The sequence below is a fragment of the Macaca thibetana genome, chromosome 11 (genome assembly GCF_024542745.1).
Source record: "Macaca thibetana thibetana isolate TM-01 chromosome 11, ASM2454274v1, whole genome shotgun sequence".
Taxonomy (NCBI): Eukaryota; Metazoa; Chordata; class Mammalia; order Primates; family Cercopithecidae; genus Macaca; species Macaca thibetana.
This window is the reverse complement of record NC_065588.1, coordinates 90,672,204-90,689,929: the sequence shown is the minus strand read 5'-3', so window position 1 is coordinate 90,689,929 and position 17,726 is coordinate 90,672,204. Positions and strand designations below refer to the sequence as shown.

At 38.7% G+C, this 17,726-nt stretch overlaps 1 protein-coding gene across 2 annotated transcripts in view; it reads left to right on the top strand.

Moving 5' to 3' along the window:
* The window catches only part of CEP83 (centrosomal protein 83), a 146,950-nt gene that overhangs the window by 118,245 nt on the left and 10,979 nt on the right, over positions 1–17,726 (top strand). For both annotated transcript variants that reach the window (XM_050747159.1, XM_050747160.1), the window contains 3 exons: positions 1,010–1,085; positions 3,013–3,170; positions 4,836–4,965. In XM_050747159.1, the coding sequence (XP_050603116.1) occupies positions 1,010–1,085; positions 3,013–3,170; positions 4,836–4,965 (364 nt within the window). The remainder of the gene's footprint in view (positions 1–1,009; positions 1,086–3,012; positions 3,171–4,835; positions 4,966–17,726) is intronic.

Below are 17,726 nucleotides of genomic sequence, written 5' to 3'. Positions count from 1 at the left end.
TTTGTATGTAAACGTCTCAGGAAGCAATGAGTCTTATCTTCAGGTTTTTTTCATGTTGTATTATCCAATCATCTCACACATTTAAACAGCTAATCCATGATTTGGGTTGTTTCATTCAGTCTGCCAACAAATGTTTATTGAGTCCTTATTGTGTTTAAAGCACAGACCTAGGTTCTTGAGAGTGTTGTCCAGATAAACACATTCTACTTGGGCAGATAAGACATGCTAATAATACCAAGCTATAAATAGGTGCCGAGTGCATTGTATTTGAGATAGGCATTTGGAGAGTTTTGAAAGGGAGGAGGCTGCAGGGCCTATCCTGCCAAACCTAATTAGTGTAATGTCTTCCTCATGAGGTTACTCATTTGGTCACTAGAGCTGCTCTGCATTTTAAGGATCTGGCTGTAGATGTATTATTCCCTTTGAAGAGTCTGCAAATGTTTAAGTATTCATTCATCTCAGGCATGAAAAGCTCCATAAGATATTTTATAGAATACAGGATGGTGTGTTGTATTAGTTTTCTTTTAAATCTGTAGCCTTGTAGAATGAAAGTGAAGTAGCGTGTGTCTGAAAGAATTTTGTAAATTGTAAAATGCTATATGGATGTAAGTTGGCCTCTCCTAAACTAGATTACTTTCTGATGCCTTAGCAACACATTCTATAATTTTCCATGAAAGACCACTTGTTCAGGCTGTTCTTCATGTATATCAGAATCCTACCTGTCAGGTTTTTATCCATGTAGCATTCCCTGGTACCCCTGGACATAGTTGATTTCTCATCCTCTCTATGCCCCTAGTTTGTAGATTTTCCTATCACAACAACAGTAATTTGTTTTACATTTTTGTTATATGTGAACACAACCTAGCTTCTCAAAGTCTCAATCTTTGGTTGTATTTGTGCTTTTGCACAGTGGTGTCCAACAGGCATTCAATAAAATGACTGTTTAATTCAGTGAAATAAATGAATCATGGATTCTTAATAATGTCTTTTGTTGGGTTGTGATTTTTAGGTTAAAACTGCAACAACAAATTGTGACTATTGAAAATGCAGAGAAGGAAAAAAATGAAAATTCTGACCTAAAACAGGTATGATTTTAGCAAATATTTTCCTTTTATTTTTTCAAGTGCTTCTTTAAATTTGTGTTTTGCAAATTTAAAAAAAGATTTGCAATCAGTATTTTTAGAATCCAACCACAATTGGTAACATATTGTTGGAGGTAATATGTAAAGATAAAATGTTTAAACCTCTATACTTTAATAAGCTTCTTTTGCTAACGTATTATTCTTAAGATATATATATATATATATTTTTACTTATGCTGTGGCCCATGATAATTTTTTAAATTACAGTTATAAGGACAGTATTTTAATATTCTGAATTTTAAAAACTCAATAGAAATATCCAGGTTTAAGTTACTTGTGTGATTGACTTGTAATTTTATATCATGAGGTATTTTTGCTATAGCCCTATGAAATCCAAGATTTGTATTTGTGGAAGGAAATTTGTATTTATAATTAAAGTTATTTGGGTTCAGGAAAGATTTGTATAAAGTTGGGTAAAACATGGAGGAGTGATCTTTTCTGAATTCTATTTTGTTTTTTGTTGTTGTTTTTTTCCCTATAAATTATGAAGTAGGAATCCATTTTTAGAATTCATGCTCATATGCTAGTTGGTACTGCTTTTCAGGTGCAGTTATGGTTTCTAAGTCTTAACTAGATGGACATAATGTTTGATACCCAGAGAGAAGTTATTTAGTATCATTGGCATTTGGGCTTTCTGTCATGCTATGCATATGGAGAGGTATTAAGCTCTTTGAAGGTTGCTTATTCAAGCAGCTGTAATACAGATTTAATATTTGCCACTCCAGTTAAAAATAGTGAATAGTTCTACATGGAGAAATTCATTCTAAAAGAGAAATCTGAGACATACCATTTAGTTTTATTCTGCTAAAAATTGCTCTGTGGACATTCAGAATCGTATATGAATTGGTTTTGTTACTATTAGGAAGTAATGGGATTATTACCCATTTATTTACTTTATTATATAAGAATCTTGTTTCTTTTTACCCTTGAATCTCATAATAGGTTCTTTTGATCCCTATCTCTTGACTGTCTTTACTCTGAAATGTCTCTCAGAAAATGGCTAAGAGAGATAAAAGGAAGTGAAAGGAAAATAAGAACTTTTATTGTTTATTAATTGGTAAAATAGTTTGTGGGGGAGGTATATATAACTGTCCCAAATAAAGATTATTTAGATATAATTTAGAAGAGTGTGAATCTTTCTAGCCTGTTAATCTTTAATTAGACTTCTCATGAGAAAAAGTACTCCCAGATAAAGGTAAATTGGGATGGAAAAAAAGCTTTGAGTGACAGTATGCAGTTTGGTAAATGGCTGTAGAGGCCAAGGAATCTGTAGCGTTTATTTGATTTCCCAGAGCATCTTTCTTCTGCCTAGCACTGGACATATGAATGGAAACCTTTTAAAAACAATGTGAAGAGTGATCCTTCTCATATTTACACTGAACAATTTTGATTGCTTGGAGAGTAGAACTTCTGGAAGGTTGCTGATCTCAGGGTATGTGGGAAGAGGAAGATGGATTTTTTTTAGCTGCTTTCCCAGCTGACTTGCTTTTAAAATCAGTTTTTTTCCGTAGGAGGTAGGGGAAGGCTAGAGTGGTAGGAGACTGACTCTAATCACTGGATTCCCTTTCCTCATCTCACTGCTAATCCCCCTGATAATCTTTCTGTCCATTCCCAATACCTCTCCTGGCCTTCATATTTTGGGAAGAAGAGGGAGGGGACTCAGTGACTGAGGAATATACTTCTTGATAGTCTCTGATTATAATAAGAAATGCTCCTAGGTGCTGCTATTTGTTATTTCCTTCAGGGGGCATCTTCAAGGGCACACCAGCTTGAGGGAGTATTTGCAAAGGGAGATGCTTAGTATCTTCTGCTTCTCTCATACCTTACTGCATTTATTTAGTGGCCTTTATCTTCTTTCTTCTCTTTTAAGCAAATCAGTAGTTTGCAGATCCAAGTGACCTCACTTGCACAGTCAGAGAATGACTTGCTGAATTCAAACCAAATGCTGAAGGAAATGGTGGAGAGATTAAAACAAGAATGCCGAAATTTTAGAAGCCAAGCTGAAAAAGCGCAACTAGAAGCTGAAAAGTAGAGTTTGCTCTTTATGTACAAACTATTTTTTCTTTTTTCTATATAACATATAGTTATGTTAGTAATGATTCCAATGTTGATTATATTTTAGAAACTAGTTACAAATACACTTTAATAGTATACAGTGGTATACTGAGGTAATAATGTACTTTATGTTTCTATAGAATGACCTATACTGACTCAAATTCTTTTAAAAAAGGTAAAATTAAGACATATTAAAATTCTGACAGCATAGTATTCTGAAAAACCTCAAATAAAACTTTTTTTATTCATTGATTAAATGAAAACATTTCTTCAAAAATCTATTCTTCTGAATGCCAGAGAACAGAATGGTTTTGTTTTGTTTTGTTTTGTTTTTGATGTGCAAAACTTAATTCCTTCTAGAACTAGTCTCTTGGATTTTCTTTGAAAAGCTAATTTGTTTTTTTTTTTTTTTTTTTGGTCTTAAAATTTGTTACTAGTAGATAGTATGGAGTAAAACTGGTAGGGATAAAATTATTGTGGTGATGTTCAAGATCTTATACCCTCTGGAAACATTTGTTTAGATGTGGTAGAATACTGTACTATTTTGTATTTGCTTTGTCTTTGTTTGCCTTATAAGTAAGTTTTTATTTTAATCTACAAAACATAATTCTTTTCAAATTTCTTCTTCTGAAGGCCACCATGCCACATAAAACTGTGTTTCTTCAGTTTTTCTATTATTACATATTCTAAGGTTTGTCCATGCTTTTATATATGGGGTTGAATTTCAAGAAAAGGAAGGAAGCAAGATAAATATCCATAGCATGTTGTGACATTTCAGATGATCCAACTTATTTTTCTTTTATTTTGTAAAAACCAAAAACATGTGCTTGGATTTCTCAAGTGTTTGATTGAAACGAGCTCAATAATTGTATGACAGTGTAGCTAGCAAATTTAAGTAATTAATCATTGGTTTCTAAATAATATTCATAGAATTGTATATAAGAAAATAGCTGTACGAAGGGTCAATGGAATGTGATTTTAGTTCTAGCTAAGATACTTAAAATCTTGTATGACCTTAGGCAAGTAATCTAACTTCTCAGGGTTTGTTATTTTCATTTGTACTGCCTATAGTAGGAATACTAAAAAAATTATATAAAGTATGCAGAATAGCTTTAAAAATATAAGTTGTTACGATGTTATTTTATCATTCATATGCATTTTACTCTAGTCAGAAGACATACTGCATTAAGATTTGATACCAGGCTTGATTTTCTTAAACCAAATTTATGAGGACAGATATTTGTAGTTTGATGGTTATTATATTTCACACCTGTTATCAAGTGTTTGTCTTGCCATTAACTAGATGTGAGCCCTTAAGTTAGCTAACTGCTCTAATCCTCGGTTTCCTCATTTGTAAAATGGACAGAAGTATAAAGGTGATAGAAACACCTAACTTGGGATTTTTGTAAAGAACAGATGATACAATACACATAGTGTTCTAAGTCCAGTGCCTTATTCACAGGAAGTGCTCAGTAATGGTGGGATTTGCAAACAAGTGGCCATACAGGAGGACCTGCAGTTGGATAATTAAAAATGTGGTCAGGCAGGTAGTGAGTTTGCTGATACTTGTGATATTTAATCCTATTTAATCCTAAGAACTTATTTAGCTTCCATGTTTTACATACATTCTTCTGACAGGACATTGGAAGAGAAACAGATACAGTGGTTGGAAGAAAAGCACAAGCTTCATGAGCGTATCACAGAGAGAGAAGAAAAGTGTAATCAAGCTAAGGAGAAACTTCAGCGAGCTGCAATTGCCCAGAAAAAGGCAAGTGGTTCTTATTAAAGTGATTTCTGGCCGGGCACGGTGGTTCACACCTGTAAGCCCAACACTTTGGGAGGCAGAAGCGGACGGATCACGAGGTCAGGAGATTGAGACCATCCTGGCTAACGTGGTGAAACCCCATCTCTACTACAAAAATACAAAAAAATTAGCCAGATGTAGTGGCGAGCACCTGTAGCCCCAGCTACTCTGGAGGCTGAGGCAGGACAATGGCATGAACCTGGGAGGCGTAGCTTACAGTGAGTCAAGATTGTGCCACTGCACACCAACCTGGGTGACAGAGCAAGACCGTGTCTCAAAAAAATAAAATAAAATAAAAAGTTATTTCTGTGGAGTAAAATATAATTAAATCCCTTTTTTCTTTTCTTTTTTTTTTTTCTTAAGAGTCTGACTCCATGGCCCAGAGTGGATTGCAGTGGTGCGATCTCGGTTCACTGCAACCTCCATCCCCTGGATTCAAGCGATTCTCGTACCTCAGCCTTCGAATAGCTGGGATTATAGGCACGTGCCACCATGCCCAGCTAATTTTTGTATTTTTAGTAGAGATAGGGTTTCCCATGTTTGCCAGGCTGGTCTCAAACTCCTGACCTCTAGTGGTCCTCCCACCTCAGCCTCCCAAAGTGCTGGGATTATAGCCATGAGCCACCACGTCCATCCTAATAAACTCTTATAGGAGAATAAATATATAGTTGAATCTGAGATTTTAGTGATATGTTTAATTTAATATCTAAGCATGACATTTTGCTGTCAACCTTGCAGAAATACATTGGGAAAATCCAGGCTGTCCAGCAGGTTTGTTTCTAAATTTTGTGTGTAAGTCAATTGTTTTGAGTTGACATGCATTTTTCCACACAGAAGGTGTTTTTCAGAGGGATAGTTTCCAGGCCAACCCATGGAAGTCATATTTTACACATTCTCCAGTTAAATTATAGTGTGATTAAGGTTGTTTCATTTATGCCTAATGTCTATTTTATCACTTTTGTGGTTAAAAGGCTTTTTTGTTTCCAATTCAGAAATACAAGAGCAAGTATTTCTTTGCTCCAGCAGGAGGAACTGGGACTCCCTTGGCTTCTGAAACCGCCACAGTAGTTCCCACAGCATTGATCCTTTTTAAGTTTTACCTTTGCAGGCATACTTTTCTCCAGAACCTAACTTTGTTTTCTTGGAAACAGTCCAGGGCATCATGGAAATAATGTATCTAGATGGATCTTCTAAGTCAGTGGCTTACAACTTTTTTCTATTTCAGCAAACCCAAGGAATGTAACAGGTCCCATTAGTAACCATGACTCATGGCAGTGATTAAGGGAGGAGAAGGACATGGTAATCTTTTCAACAGGATTAGAGGAAGAGGAGGGACATGATAAAGTGTGTGTGTGTGCCTGTGTGTGTGTTATATGTAAAGTCCCAGAAATGATTTGAGTTGTCTCCATTTGATAAATTCCTTTAGTAGTAGCATTTGTTGTGGAGAGGAGAGAAGATCTGAGATGAGAGGAAAATACTTCTAGATGCAGTAACCATTATCTTAATATCTGTTTGTTTATTGGAAAGGTTAACTGTTCATATTTAGGTAAGAGAAAATAACTCTAGATCCTTCACTTATTCTGAATTTGAAAAATCACACATCAGTTCCTAGATCCCTTTTTATGTAATTGGATATCACTGCCAAATGTTGCTGACAGTTGGAGTGACAACATAAGTAGTCTAAAAGTCATTACTTCTCTACTTTCTTGGTCTCTGAATATTACTTTTATCTTCTCATAATGCTAGAAGTAGTAGTATTAGAAAAACAGCATTTATTATATAGGGATCCCAGTGTTTTATACCTAAATATGCATACTTGTTTGTTTTTCTGTATATGTCACTTTTTTTACTTTCTGTCGATGTAGGTACTGAAAAGTGTATGGATATTAATGGGATTTCAGAGGATTGTTTTATGACCTATGATCTCAGAAATCCTGCTGATTTTTGTTTGCACTGTGTTTAAAGCCTAGAAACATCTGAAGCCATGTTACAGCAAGAAATTGTAAGAGCTAAATTTTGAGACTTTAGGGATAAGTATCTTACAGATCAAATTCTAATTATTGAGGTTAGTTTGGGTTGAATTCTTTTGAAGCAAAAGTGACACCCAGTGGTGAGATTATCAACTAATCATAAGTATAGCAGAAGGAGGGGAGGAGGTGATATTTTAAAAAATCTACAAAATATAGCCAGACCCCATCTCTACAAAAAATGAAAAAACTGTACATGGTGGCACATGCCTATAGTCCCAGCTATTTGGAAGGCTGAGGTGGGAGGATCACTTGAGCCCAGGAGTTCAAGATTGCAGAGAGCTGTGATGGCACCAGCCCTCCAGCCTGGGTGACACAGCAAGACCCTATCTCAGGAAAAAAAAAAAATAATTAAACCCAAAAACACTACAAAGTAACATTTCATTAGTATTGCAACAGGATGAGTTTTTTTTTCTACTGAAATGTCTGCCAGATGATGAGTGTGAAGATAGTAAATAGTCATTTTACTTTTTAAAATGTGGTCTGTGGATTGCGATTTAAGTCATAGTGAAATTGTTAAGGTCAATTCAGTGAATGATTATGACCTAGAGTTGTCATACTACGTGGGACACTGCCCTAGGAGCTTACAAGTTTACATCAATTAAAATAGAAAAACATCATGTGTAACTTAGAAATACAATTAAAAAGTATATAACTGTATATAATTTTAGGACTGGAAGGGATCTTAGCATTCAGATAGCTTTTACAAGTTAGCAAACGAAGAGAGGAGGTACCTAAGATTACTTAACAAGTAAGAATCAAAAGTTGACTGAAATCTGCATGTTTCTGTTCTCAGTCTGGTGCTCTTTCCACTGCTCTGTTAGGCTTTAATTTCCTGCTTTCTTTGATTCCAAATATTTTACAGTTTTTCGCTTAATATAGCTATGGTCCATATGAGTCGTTTCTTATGTAAGAATAATCACTGTAAATTAATTTAACTCATACCCTTTTCCCATTCAAGTTAAAGATAATGCTTCTATTTGACAATTTTAGCTATCAGATTACATAAATATAATTCATAAGAGTGCAACAGACTTTTTAGGTTCTTTAATGCCAAAAGTCATAACATTTTTTGCCATAAGACTTAACAAAAGTCACAAATTATGATACCCAGGGCAGAAATAATCCTTTAGAGTTGCTTTCCTGTGAAAAGTTCTTTTTTCCCTCAGGCTGGATAAGATGGCTCACTGCCATCTGTGTTACTCAGAGCTCCAAGCTCCTAAGCACAGAGATTGTCATTTCTGCTCTTTTTAAGTAGTCTTTATGTAAATGATGTTTTGTTGTGTTGATTTGTTTGGAAAAGTTTGACCAGGATCTTGAGTTGGGATGCCCTTCTATAATTGATACATGCAGAGAGAATGTATTTCCCCTATCCCCACTGAAGAGAGATCTCTTGAAGCAAGCACAGTGAGTTGGGTTTTTCTTTTTTCTTGAGGAACCTGGAATGACAATTTGTTATTTTTATTCTAAGGTGTATGTCTCTGAAATGCTTCTTGGTCAGATACTATTATGGATGTTTTCAAAAAAGAGATGAATCATAGTCTTGAAGTTGCAAAATATCTGATTGAATATGTTGTGTGGCCTAGATTATGCTATACACTGGGGGGAAATAGAAGCCGTGATTACTCCTTGGTTTTGATAACTATATAATCTTGTTGGAGAAATAAGATAACATGCAAGAAACACTTAAATAATCCCACTAGTCACTCCTGGGTGATTTATGCGGACTCTAAAATTTGAGAACCACTGTGCTAGATAGAAAAAAATCTGAAGACAAGGAGACCAGTTAGGAAGATGCTATAGTAAACTTAAAGTGAGGTAAGAAGTCTAAAATTGGGACTTGGAATATAGGAATGAAGGTGAAAGGTGACTGCCAGAGGTATTCCAAAGGAAAAAATAATTGCAGAATATATTGGTAAATAAGAAAGAAAACTATGAAGTATTTTAGCTCTGAGAAGACGTAAGTGGAGTTACTATAATGGATTGAAGAACGTCAGTTGAGTAGAAAGATATGAAACATATGTCAGATAGGAAACGATGGCAGTGCCTCCATGTAGACATGACGTAGAGTCTTAAGATATTATATAGGTAACTAGAAATAATAGAATGTGAATTTCAGAGATGAATAATTCAAATTAGAGAAATAGAAACTCAAGATTTTGCAGATCGCCGAAGAATAGTAAATTTACTTAGAACGAGGAGCTAGGTGTGGTGGTGAACAGAGGTAGAAGCTATATTGTGATGTTATGGGAACCAAAGGTAAAGAAAGGTATCAAAGATAAATGGTCATTAACATAATCATTGAAAAAAAGTTAATTGGATTTGACTAGAAGGTGGTAAAAGGGGAATCCCAGCCTTAATTCTTACACCTATATTTTTTTAATTGTTCTATTAGTCCTTTGTGTCATAATGTTTATAACACTAAGGCATCCATTTGACTATCCTGTGATTGTGTTGGACCACTCAAGTAAAAATTAGAATAATTCCTTTCCACTAATTTTCCCTCTGGACTTTCCATTTCTTTCAGTAGAAGTTATTCTTGCAGTCACTTAGGCTTCAAACCTGTGATTCATCCTGAGGTCTGCCTTATCTCCAAATTTAGTCAGGCACTATATTAGTTTCCTAGGGCTGCTGTGACAAATTACCACAAACCTTGTGGCTTAAAACAACAGAAGCTTATTCTCTCACAGTTCTGGAGCCTAGAAATCTACAGTCAGAGTGCCAGCAGAAGCATTCTTCTTCAAAAGGCTCTGGAGGAGGATCTTTTTTCATGCCCCTTGTCTAGCTTCTGGTAGTTGCTGGTAATCCTTGGGGTTCCTTAGGTTTTAGATGGACACATCTCTCCAGTCTCTGCCTTGTCTTTACATGATGGTCTCCCTGTGTAGCTGTAGCTCTGTGTCCAGATTTCACTCCTCTTATGTAAGTACACCAGCCATAGTGGATTTAGGGCCCACTGTAATCCAATCTAACTTCATCTTAACTTGATTACATTTGTAGACCCTATTTCCAAATAAGATTACTCTAGGGTCTTTTCCAATGCCAGCGATCATTTCTCTGTTCTCTGGATACCAACCAGGTGTCCAGAAATTCAATTCTGAAACTATCTACGTGGAGTTAGAGTCAGATCCCACAAGCTAAAGGGCTCCGTCCCACAAGACTGCCCCAACTGCAGACACCAGCTGCAAGTCTGAGTCACCTATATTCTGACTGACTAACTTAGGGATTCCCACGACCCCCTCCTTCAGTTTAATAGTTTGTTAGAATGGCTCACAAAATTCAGGAAAACACTATATTTACCAGTTTATTGTAAAGGATAAAAGTCAGGAATAGCCAAATAGGAGAAATGCATTGGGCAAGGTGTTGGGGGTCGGGGTGTAAAGCCTCCATGCCCTCTCTGTGTGAGCCACCCTCCCAGCAAGTCAATGTGGTCACCAGCCTGGAAGCTCTCAAAATCTCGTTGTTGAAGAGTTTTTGTAGAGCATAATCTCCAGCCCCCACCCCTTCATACGGGTCAGGGGAGTGAACCTGAAAGCATTCACCATCTAATCGCTTGGTCTTTCTGGTGACCAGCCCCCATCCTTAGGCTGTCTAGGGGCCTCAACTTTAAGTTACCTCATTACCATCAACTCAGGTATGATTGAAAGGGACTTGTTATGAATTATACAAAAACACTCCTATCACTTACAAATTCCACAGGTCTTAGCAGCTCTGTACCAGGAATTGGGGACAAAGACCAAATATATTTCTTATTATACCACAGTCACATTCTAAGGTTCTGGGTGCCCATGAATTTTTGGGAGACACTATTCAACCTAAAATAAGAACTCATAAAGCCTATGAATTCTTCCTTTCTGATGCCTCTCAAATTTTCCCCCACCCCATTTATTTTCATTCCTATTACTAACAGCCTTGGTCAGATTGTCTTCCCTACAAGGTTTATCTGTATTCATTTATCCAATTTACTCAGTAGATCTGTTAAACATCTATTATGTATCAGGTACTTACTCATTCACTGGAATACAGAAGTAAACAAAGACCCTGCACCGAGGCGTTTACATTGTAGTTGGTTAGGAGACATAGAATAAAGAAAGAAATACTATCAGGTGGAGGTGAGTACTAAGAGGAAAATTGACAGGAGTAGGCTGGGCGTGGTGGCTCACACCTGTAATCCCAACACTTTGGGAGGCCAAGGCGGACGGATCACCTGAGGTCAGGAGTTTGAGACCAGCCTGGCCAACATGAGGAAACCCCATCTCTACTAAAACTACAAAAATTAGCCAGGCATGGTGGCAGGCACCTGTAATCCCAGTTACTCAGGGGGCTAAGGCAGGGAGAATTGCTTGAACTCTGGAGGCAGAGGTTGCAGTGAGCTGAGATGGTGGCAGTGCATTCTAGCCTGGGCAACAGAGGAAGACTCCACGTCAAAAAAAAAAAAAGGAAAATTGACAGGAGTAGGGGGTGCTGTTTTATGTAGGCGGTCAGGCAAGGCTTCTCTGGTAAGGTAACATTTGAGCAGAGACTGAAGAAAAGGAGGGAGGATGCCACATTGTTATATGTAAGGTAAGCGTGTTCCAGACAGAGGGAATAGCAAGTACAAGAGAGGCAGGAATCTGCTTGGTATGTTGAAAGAACACAGGAGGCCCAGGAAGCTAGAATAGAGAGAGGTATAGTAGGAGGCCAAATTATGCCATGACTTCAGCTTTTATTCTCAGTTAAGGTAGGAACACGCTGGAGGTTTTTGAATTGAGAAATGATATCTGAATTACATTTTTGACGAATTTCCGGCTGTTGTGTAGAGGGGCAGAATAGGAGTCAGGGAAACCACGTTTTCATAGTCCAGGTTACAGATCAGCACTAAAAAGGATGAGTTTAGAGCTAAAAAAACACAATAACAATACTTAACTCAATGGATAGATTTAATAGCAGACAATGTCACCATCATCAAGAGATGAGCAGAAATCAGTGACAGAGACAGAAGATGTACAGTGAGGAAAATAGAAATGCCAAGAGTTGGTTTTAAAAAGATTATGAAATTGATAAAACGTTGGAAAGACTGATTGTCCTCAGACTCCCCACAAAGTAGATGAGATGAGATTTAGAGCCACAAATGAACAATATAGTGAATGAAAAAAGTGATATCTACCTATAGATATTAACTATCTGCATATAGATATTAAAACAAAAGGAATGGTATAAAAACTGTTATGCTAATTAATCATGCAATTTCGAATAAATGAATACATTTCTTTAAGAACATCTTAAACCTAATATAAGAAGAATTAGGTCATTTGGATAGTCCTGTATCTATTAAAGAAATGAAATCTTCGGTTAAAAACCTTCCACAAAGATATGCCTCATTTGGCTTCACTGGTAAATTATTCCAAATACTTAAGGAAGAATTAATACTAATCTTAACACAAACTCTTCCAGATAATAGAAAAGGAGGAAACACATCTCCACTTACGAGGTTAGAACTTGATACAATCAATATAAGAAAAGAAAAATTGCATTATAAACATAGATATAAAAATCTTAAATATTAGCAAACTGAATTTAGTGATACAGAAAAATGATAATATATCATGAGCATTCAGGGTTTATTCTAGGAATACAGGTGGCTTAACGTGCAAAATTGTTCAATGTAATTCAACACCCTAACAGAACAAAGAAGGAAAACTATTGTGATCCTCTTAAGAGACACAGAAACATAATTTGACAACATTCAGCACCCATTCATGATAAAAACTTTTGCCAAACTAGGAACAGAAGGGAATTTTCAATCTTATAAATGGTATCTACAAAAATTCTGCAGCTAACATCATACTTACTGATTAAAAATATTGACTGCTTCCCCTTACTTACCCAAGGTCAGGAACAGATGTCTACTATCACCATTTTGTTTAATATTTTATCGGAGGTTCTAGCTGGTATAATAAGGCAAGAAAAAGAAATGTAGGGGGTGGCTGGCCAAGATGGCCAACTAGAAGCAGCTAGTGTGTGCCATTTTCATGGAGAGAAATAGAAGGAGTAAGTAAATACAGCACCTTCAACTGAAGCATCCAGGTACATGCATTGGGATTCATCAAGAAAACAACTTGACCTAGAAAGAATGGAGAAAAGTAAGCAGGACAGTCACCCACTTGGGAGTGACACAGAGCCAGGGGAGCCTCCTCTTTCCAGGGAAGTGGTGAGTGAGTGAGTGACCCCAGCGACCCACACTTCTCCTTGGATCTTTGCAACCCATGGATCAAGAAATCCCCTTGTGAGCCCACTCCACCAGGGTCTACAGCCTGATACACAGAATTACATGGAGTCTCAGCAGTGCAGCCGCTCAGATACACATAGAGCTCTGGGAGCTTTAGATACCCAGGTTTCCCATCAAAAGCAACTGCAACTCCAGCCAAGCGGGTTGTTAGACCCCTGCACATACCCCTAGGAAAGAGGCTGAATCCAAGGGATACAGCAGTGATAGTCTGCAGGCCCCACTACCATGGCACCTTGCAGGATAAGACCCACTGGTTTGGAACTCTAGCCAGCCACTGGTAGCAGTGTTACACCTCTCTGAGAAGGAGCTCCCAGAGGGAGGGATGGGCTGCCATCTTTGCTGTTTTGTAGCCTTAGCTATTGTTGCCTTCAGTGCAGCCACCCGATGGAAAAGCGCCCAGACTGCTTTTTTATGCAGGTCCCGGACCCTGCTTCTCAATGAGTGGGGGACCTCCCGACCAGAGTCACTAGTCACTCTTGTTGTTTTCCACCTGGCAGTGGTTCCAAGCCTCCCTGGGACAGAGTTCCCAGGGGGAGGGATCGGCTGTCATCTTTGATGTTTCACATTCTTAGCCGTTGTTGCCTTTGGGCTCTAGGGAGTCTGAGATGGTTAGGGACTGGAGTGGTCCCCTGGTGCACAGCTCTAAGGAGAAGTGGCCAGGCTGCTTTCTCATATGGCTCCTGGATCTCGTTTCTCCTCACTGGGTGGAATCTCCCGACAGGTCTACAACCATACCTCCACCAGTGTTTTCTGGCCAGCAGCAGTTTCAAACCTCCCTGGAATGGATCTCCCAGAGAGAGGGATGGGCTGCCGGCTTTGCTGTTTTGTAGCTTTAGCTCTTTGCCTTTGGGATCTGGAGAGTCCGAAGCAACTCTCGAGGAGACCCCCATCACAGCACAACTGCTCTGTGAAAAAGTGGCCAGACTGCTTTTTCACATGAGTCCCTAATCCCATTCCTCCTCAGTGGACAGGGCCTTTTGACCAGGGTTTCCAGCCATGTGCACCAGTGTTTTTTGACTGGCAGCAGTTTCAAACCTCCCTGGAACAGAGCACCCAAAGAGAGGGGTGGGCCACCACTTCTGCTGTTTAGCAACCTTAGCTGTTGTCTTCAGGCTTTAGAGAGTCTGAGGTGACTAGGGGCTGGAGTGGACCCCTAGCAAAGCATGGCTGCCCTATGGAAAAAGCCAGATGGCTTTTTTATGTGGGTCCCTGATTCTGTTACTCCTCACTAGGTGGGATCTCCCAACCAAAGTCTCCAGCCACCTCCTGTTAGTGTGTTTTGCCGGCAACAGGTCTGTGCCTCCCTGGGACAGAGCTCCCAGAGAGAAGGGCAGTCCTCCATCTTTGCTGTTTCACAGACTTCCTTGTTGATATCTTCAGGTACTGGAAAATTCAAGATGAAAAGGGATTGGAGCGGACCCCCAGCACACTGTAGCAGCCCTATGGAAAAGTGGCCAGACTGTTATGTGGGTCCCTGATTCTGTATCTCGTCACTGAGCAGGTCCTTCCAACCTGGATCTCCAGCCATCCCCACCAGGGCCATCAAGCCAGTAGCAGCTCTGTTACTATCTGGGACAGAGCTCCTAGTGGGAGGGAGGGTCTTGTAACCCTCACCCTTACTGTCTCCAGGCTCTGGAGAGTCTGCAGGGACCAGGGTCTGGTACGGATGCCCAACACAAAACACCCACCTCAGAAAAGTTGCCAGACTGTTCTCCATGCAAGTCCCAGTCCTCACTTGTCCTCCTTGGGCAGGGTCATCCAACCTGGAACTCTGGCATAACTACCCTGACCTTGGCTGACCACTTCTATCAGAGGCAGCCCAGCAGTTAAAGGAACGCCCCCAAGCAGAGATGGAATCATCAAACAGAAGGAATCAACTGAAGAACTCTAGCAACTCAGATGGTCAGAGTGTCAACTCACATGGCCACTAGTTCTCCAACAAGGGTTCTTAACCAGGCTGAGTTGGCTGAAGTGACACAAATAGAATTCGGAATATGGATAGGCATGAAGATCATCAAGATTCAGGAGAATGGCAAAACCCAATCCAAGGAAACTAAGAATCACAATAAAATGATACAGGCACTGACATATGAAATAGCCAGTATAAAAAAGAACCTAACTGATCTGATAGAGCTGAAAAACACACTATAAGAATGTCACAATGCAATCACAAGTATTAACAGCAGGAGAGAGACCAAGCTGAATAATCTCAGAACTTGAATACTGGCTCTTTGGAATAAGACAGTCAGACAAAAATAAAAAAGAATAGAAAAGAATGAACAAAACCTCCAAGAAATATGAGATTATGTAAAGAGGCCAAATCTACAAATCATTGGCATCCCTGAAAGGGTTGGGGAGAAAGCAAACAACTTAGAAAACACATTTCAGGATATTGTCCAAGAAAACTTCCAACAGGAAATATAGAGAACAAGATTCTACACAGGAAGATAATCCCCAAGACACATAATCATCAGATTTTCTAAGATCAAAATGAAAGAATATTAAAGGTACTTGGAGAGAAAGAGCAGGTCATCTACAAAGGAAACCCCATCAGGCTAACAGCTGACCCCTCAGCAGGAACCCTTTAAGCCAGAAGAGACTGGGGACCTGTAATCAACATTCTTAAGAAAATCTTCGGCCGGGCGTGGTGGCTCACGCCTGTAATACTAGCACTTTGGGAGGCCGAGGCGGGCGGATCACAAGGTCAGGAGATCGAGACCACGGTGAAACCCCGTCTCTACTAAAAATACAAAAAATTAGCCAGGCGTGGTTGTGGGCGCCTGTAGTCCCAGCTACTCGGGAGGCTGAGGCAGGAGAATGGCGTGAACCCGGGAGGCGGAGCTTGCAGTGAGCAGAGATCGCGCCACTGCACTCCAGCCTGGGCGACAGAGCGAGACTCCGTCTCAAAAAAAAAAAAGAAAATCTTCAACCAAGAATTTCATATCCAGCCAAACCTTCCTCAACAAAGGAGAAATAAGATCCTTTTTAGATAAGCAAATGCTGAGGGAGTTTTAGATAAGCAAATGCGTGTAAAATGGAGACCCATCTTACAAGAGATCTTGACAGGAACACTAAATATGGAAAGATGGTTACCATGATTCTGCTGAGAGCATAAAAAAAAAAAAGATAGTTACCAGCCAATACAAAAACACACTTAAGTACACAGATTAGCCACACTATAAAGCAACCACACAAACAAGCCAGCCTAATAACCAGCTAACAACACAATGACAGGATCAAATCCACACATATTAATACTGACCTTGAATATAAATGGGCCAAGTGCCCCCATTTAAAAGGCACAGAATGGTAAGCCGGATGAAAAAGCAAGACCCAATGATATGCTGTCTTCAAGAAACCTGTCTCATAGGTGATGACACCCATAGGCTCAAAATGGATGGAGGAACGTCTGCCAAGCAAATGGAAATCAGAAAAATGCCGGGGTTGCAATCCTAATTTCAGATAAAACAGATTTTAAACCAACAAAAATCAAAAAAGACAAGGTATTACATGGTGGTAAAGGGTTCAATTCAATAAGAAAACCTAACTATCCTAAATATATATGCACCCAACATAGGAGCACCCAGATTTATAAAGCAAGTTCTTAGAGACCTACAAAGAGACTTACACTCCCACAAAATAATAGTGGGAGACTTCCACATTCCGCTGACAGTATTAAATCATCAAGGAAGAAAGTTAGCAAAGATATTCAGGACCTGAACTTAACATTGGACCAGATGGATCTGATAGACCTCTACAGAACTCTTCATCCAAAAACAACAGAATATACATTTTTCTCATTGCTGCATGGCACATACTCTGAAATTGACCATACAATCAGACATAAAACAATCCTCAGCAACTGCAAAATAACTGAAATACCAAACACACAGCACAATAAAAGTTGAAGTCAAGACTAAAAATATAGTTGCTCAAAACCATGCAATTACATGGAAGTTAACCTGCTCCTGAATGACTTTTGAGTAAATAATGAAATTAAGGCAGATATCAAGAAATTATTTGAAACTAAGAGAACAAAGATACAACATACCAGAATCTCTGGGACACAGCTAAGGTAATGTTATGAAGGAAATATATAGCACCAAATGCCCACATCAAAGAGTTAAAAAGATCTCAAATTAACAACCTAGCAGCACAACTAAAAGAATTAGAGGACCAAGAGAAAACCAACCCAAAGCTAGCATTAGAGCTGAACAGAAGGAGATCAAAACATGAACAGCCATTCAAAAGATTAACTAATATAGGAGTTGCATTTTTGGGAAAATTTGTAGGCCATTAGATAGACTAATGAAGAAAAATGAGAAGATCCAAATAAACACAATTAGAAATGACAGAGAGGATGTTACCACTGACCCCACAGAAATACAAACAACCATCACAGACAACTATGAACACCTTTCTGCATACAAACA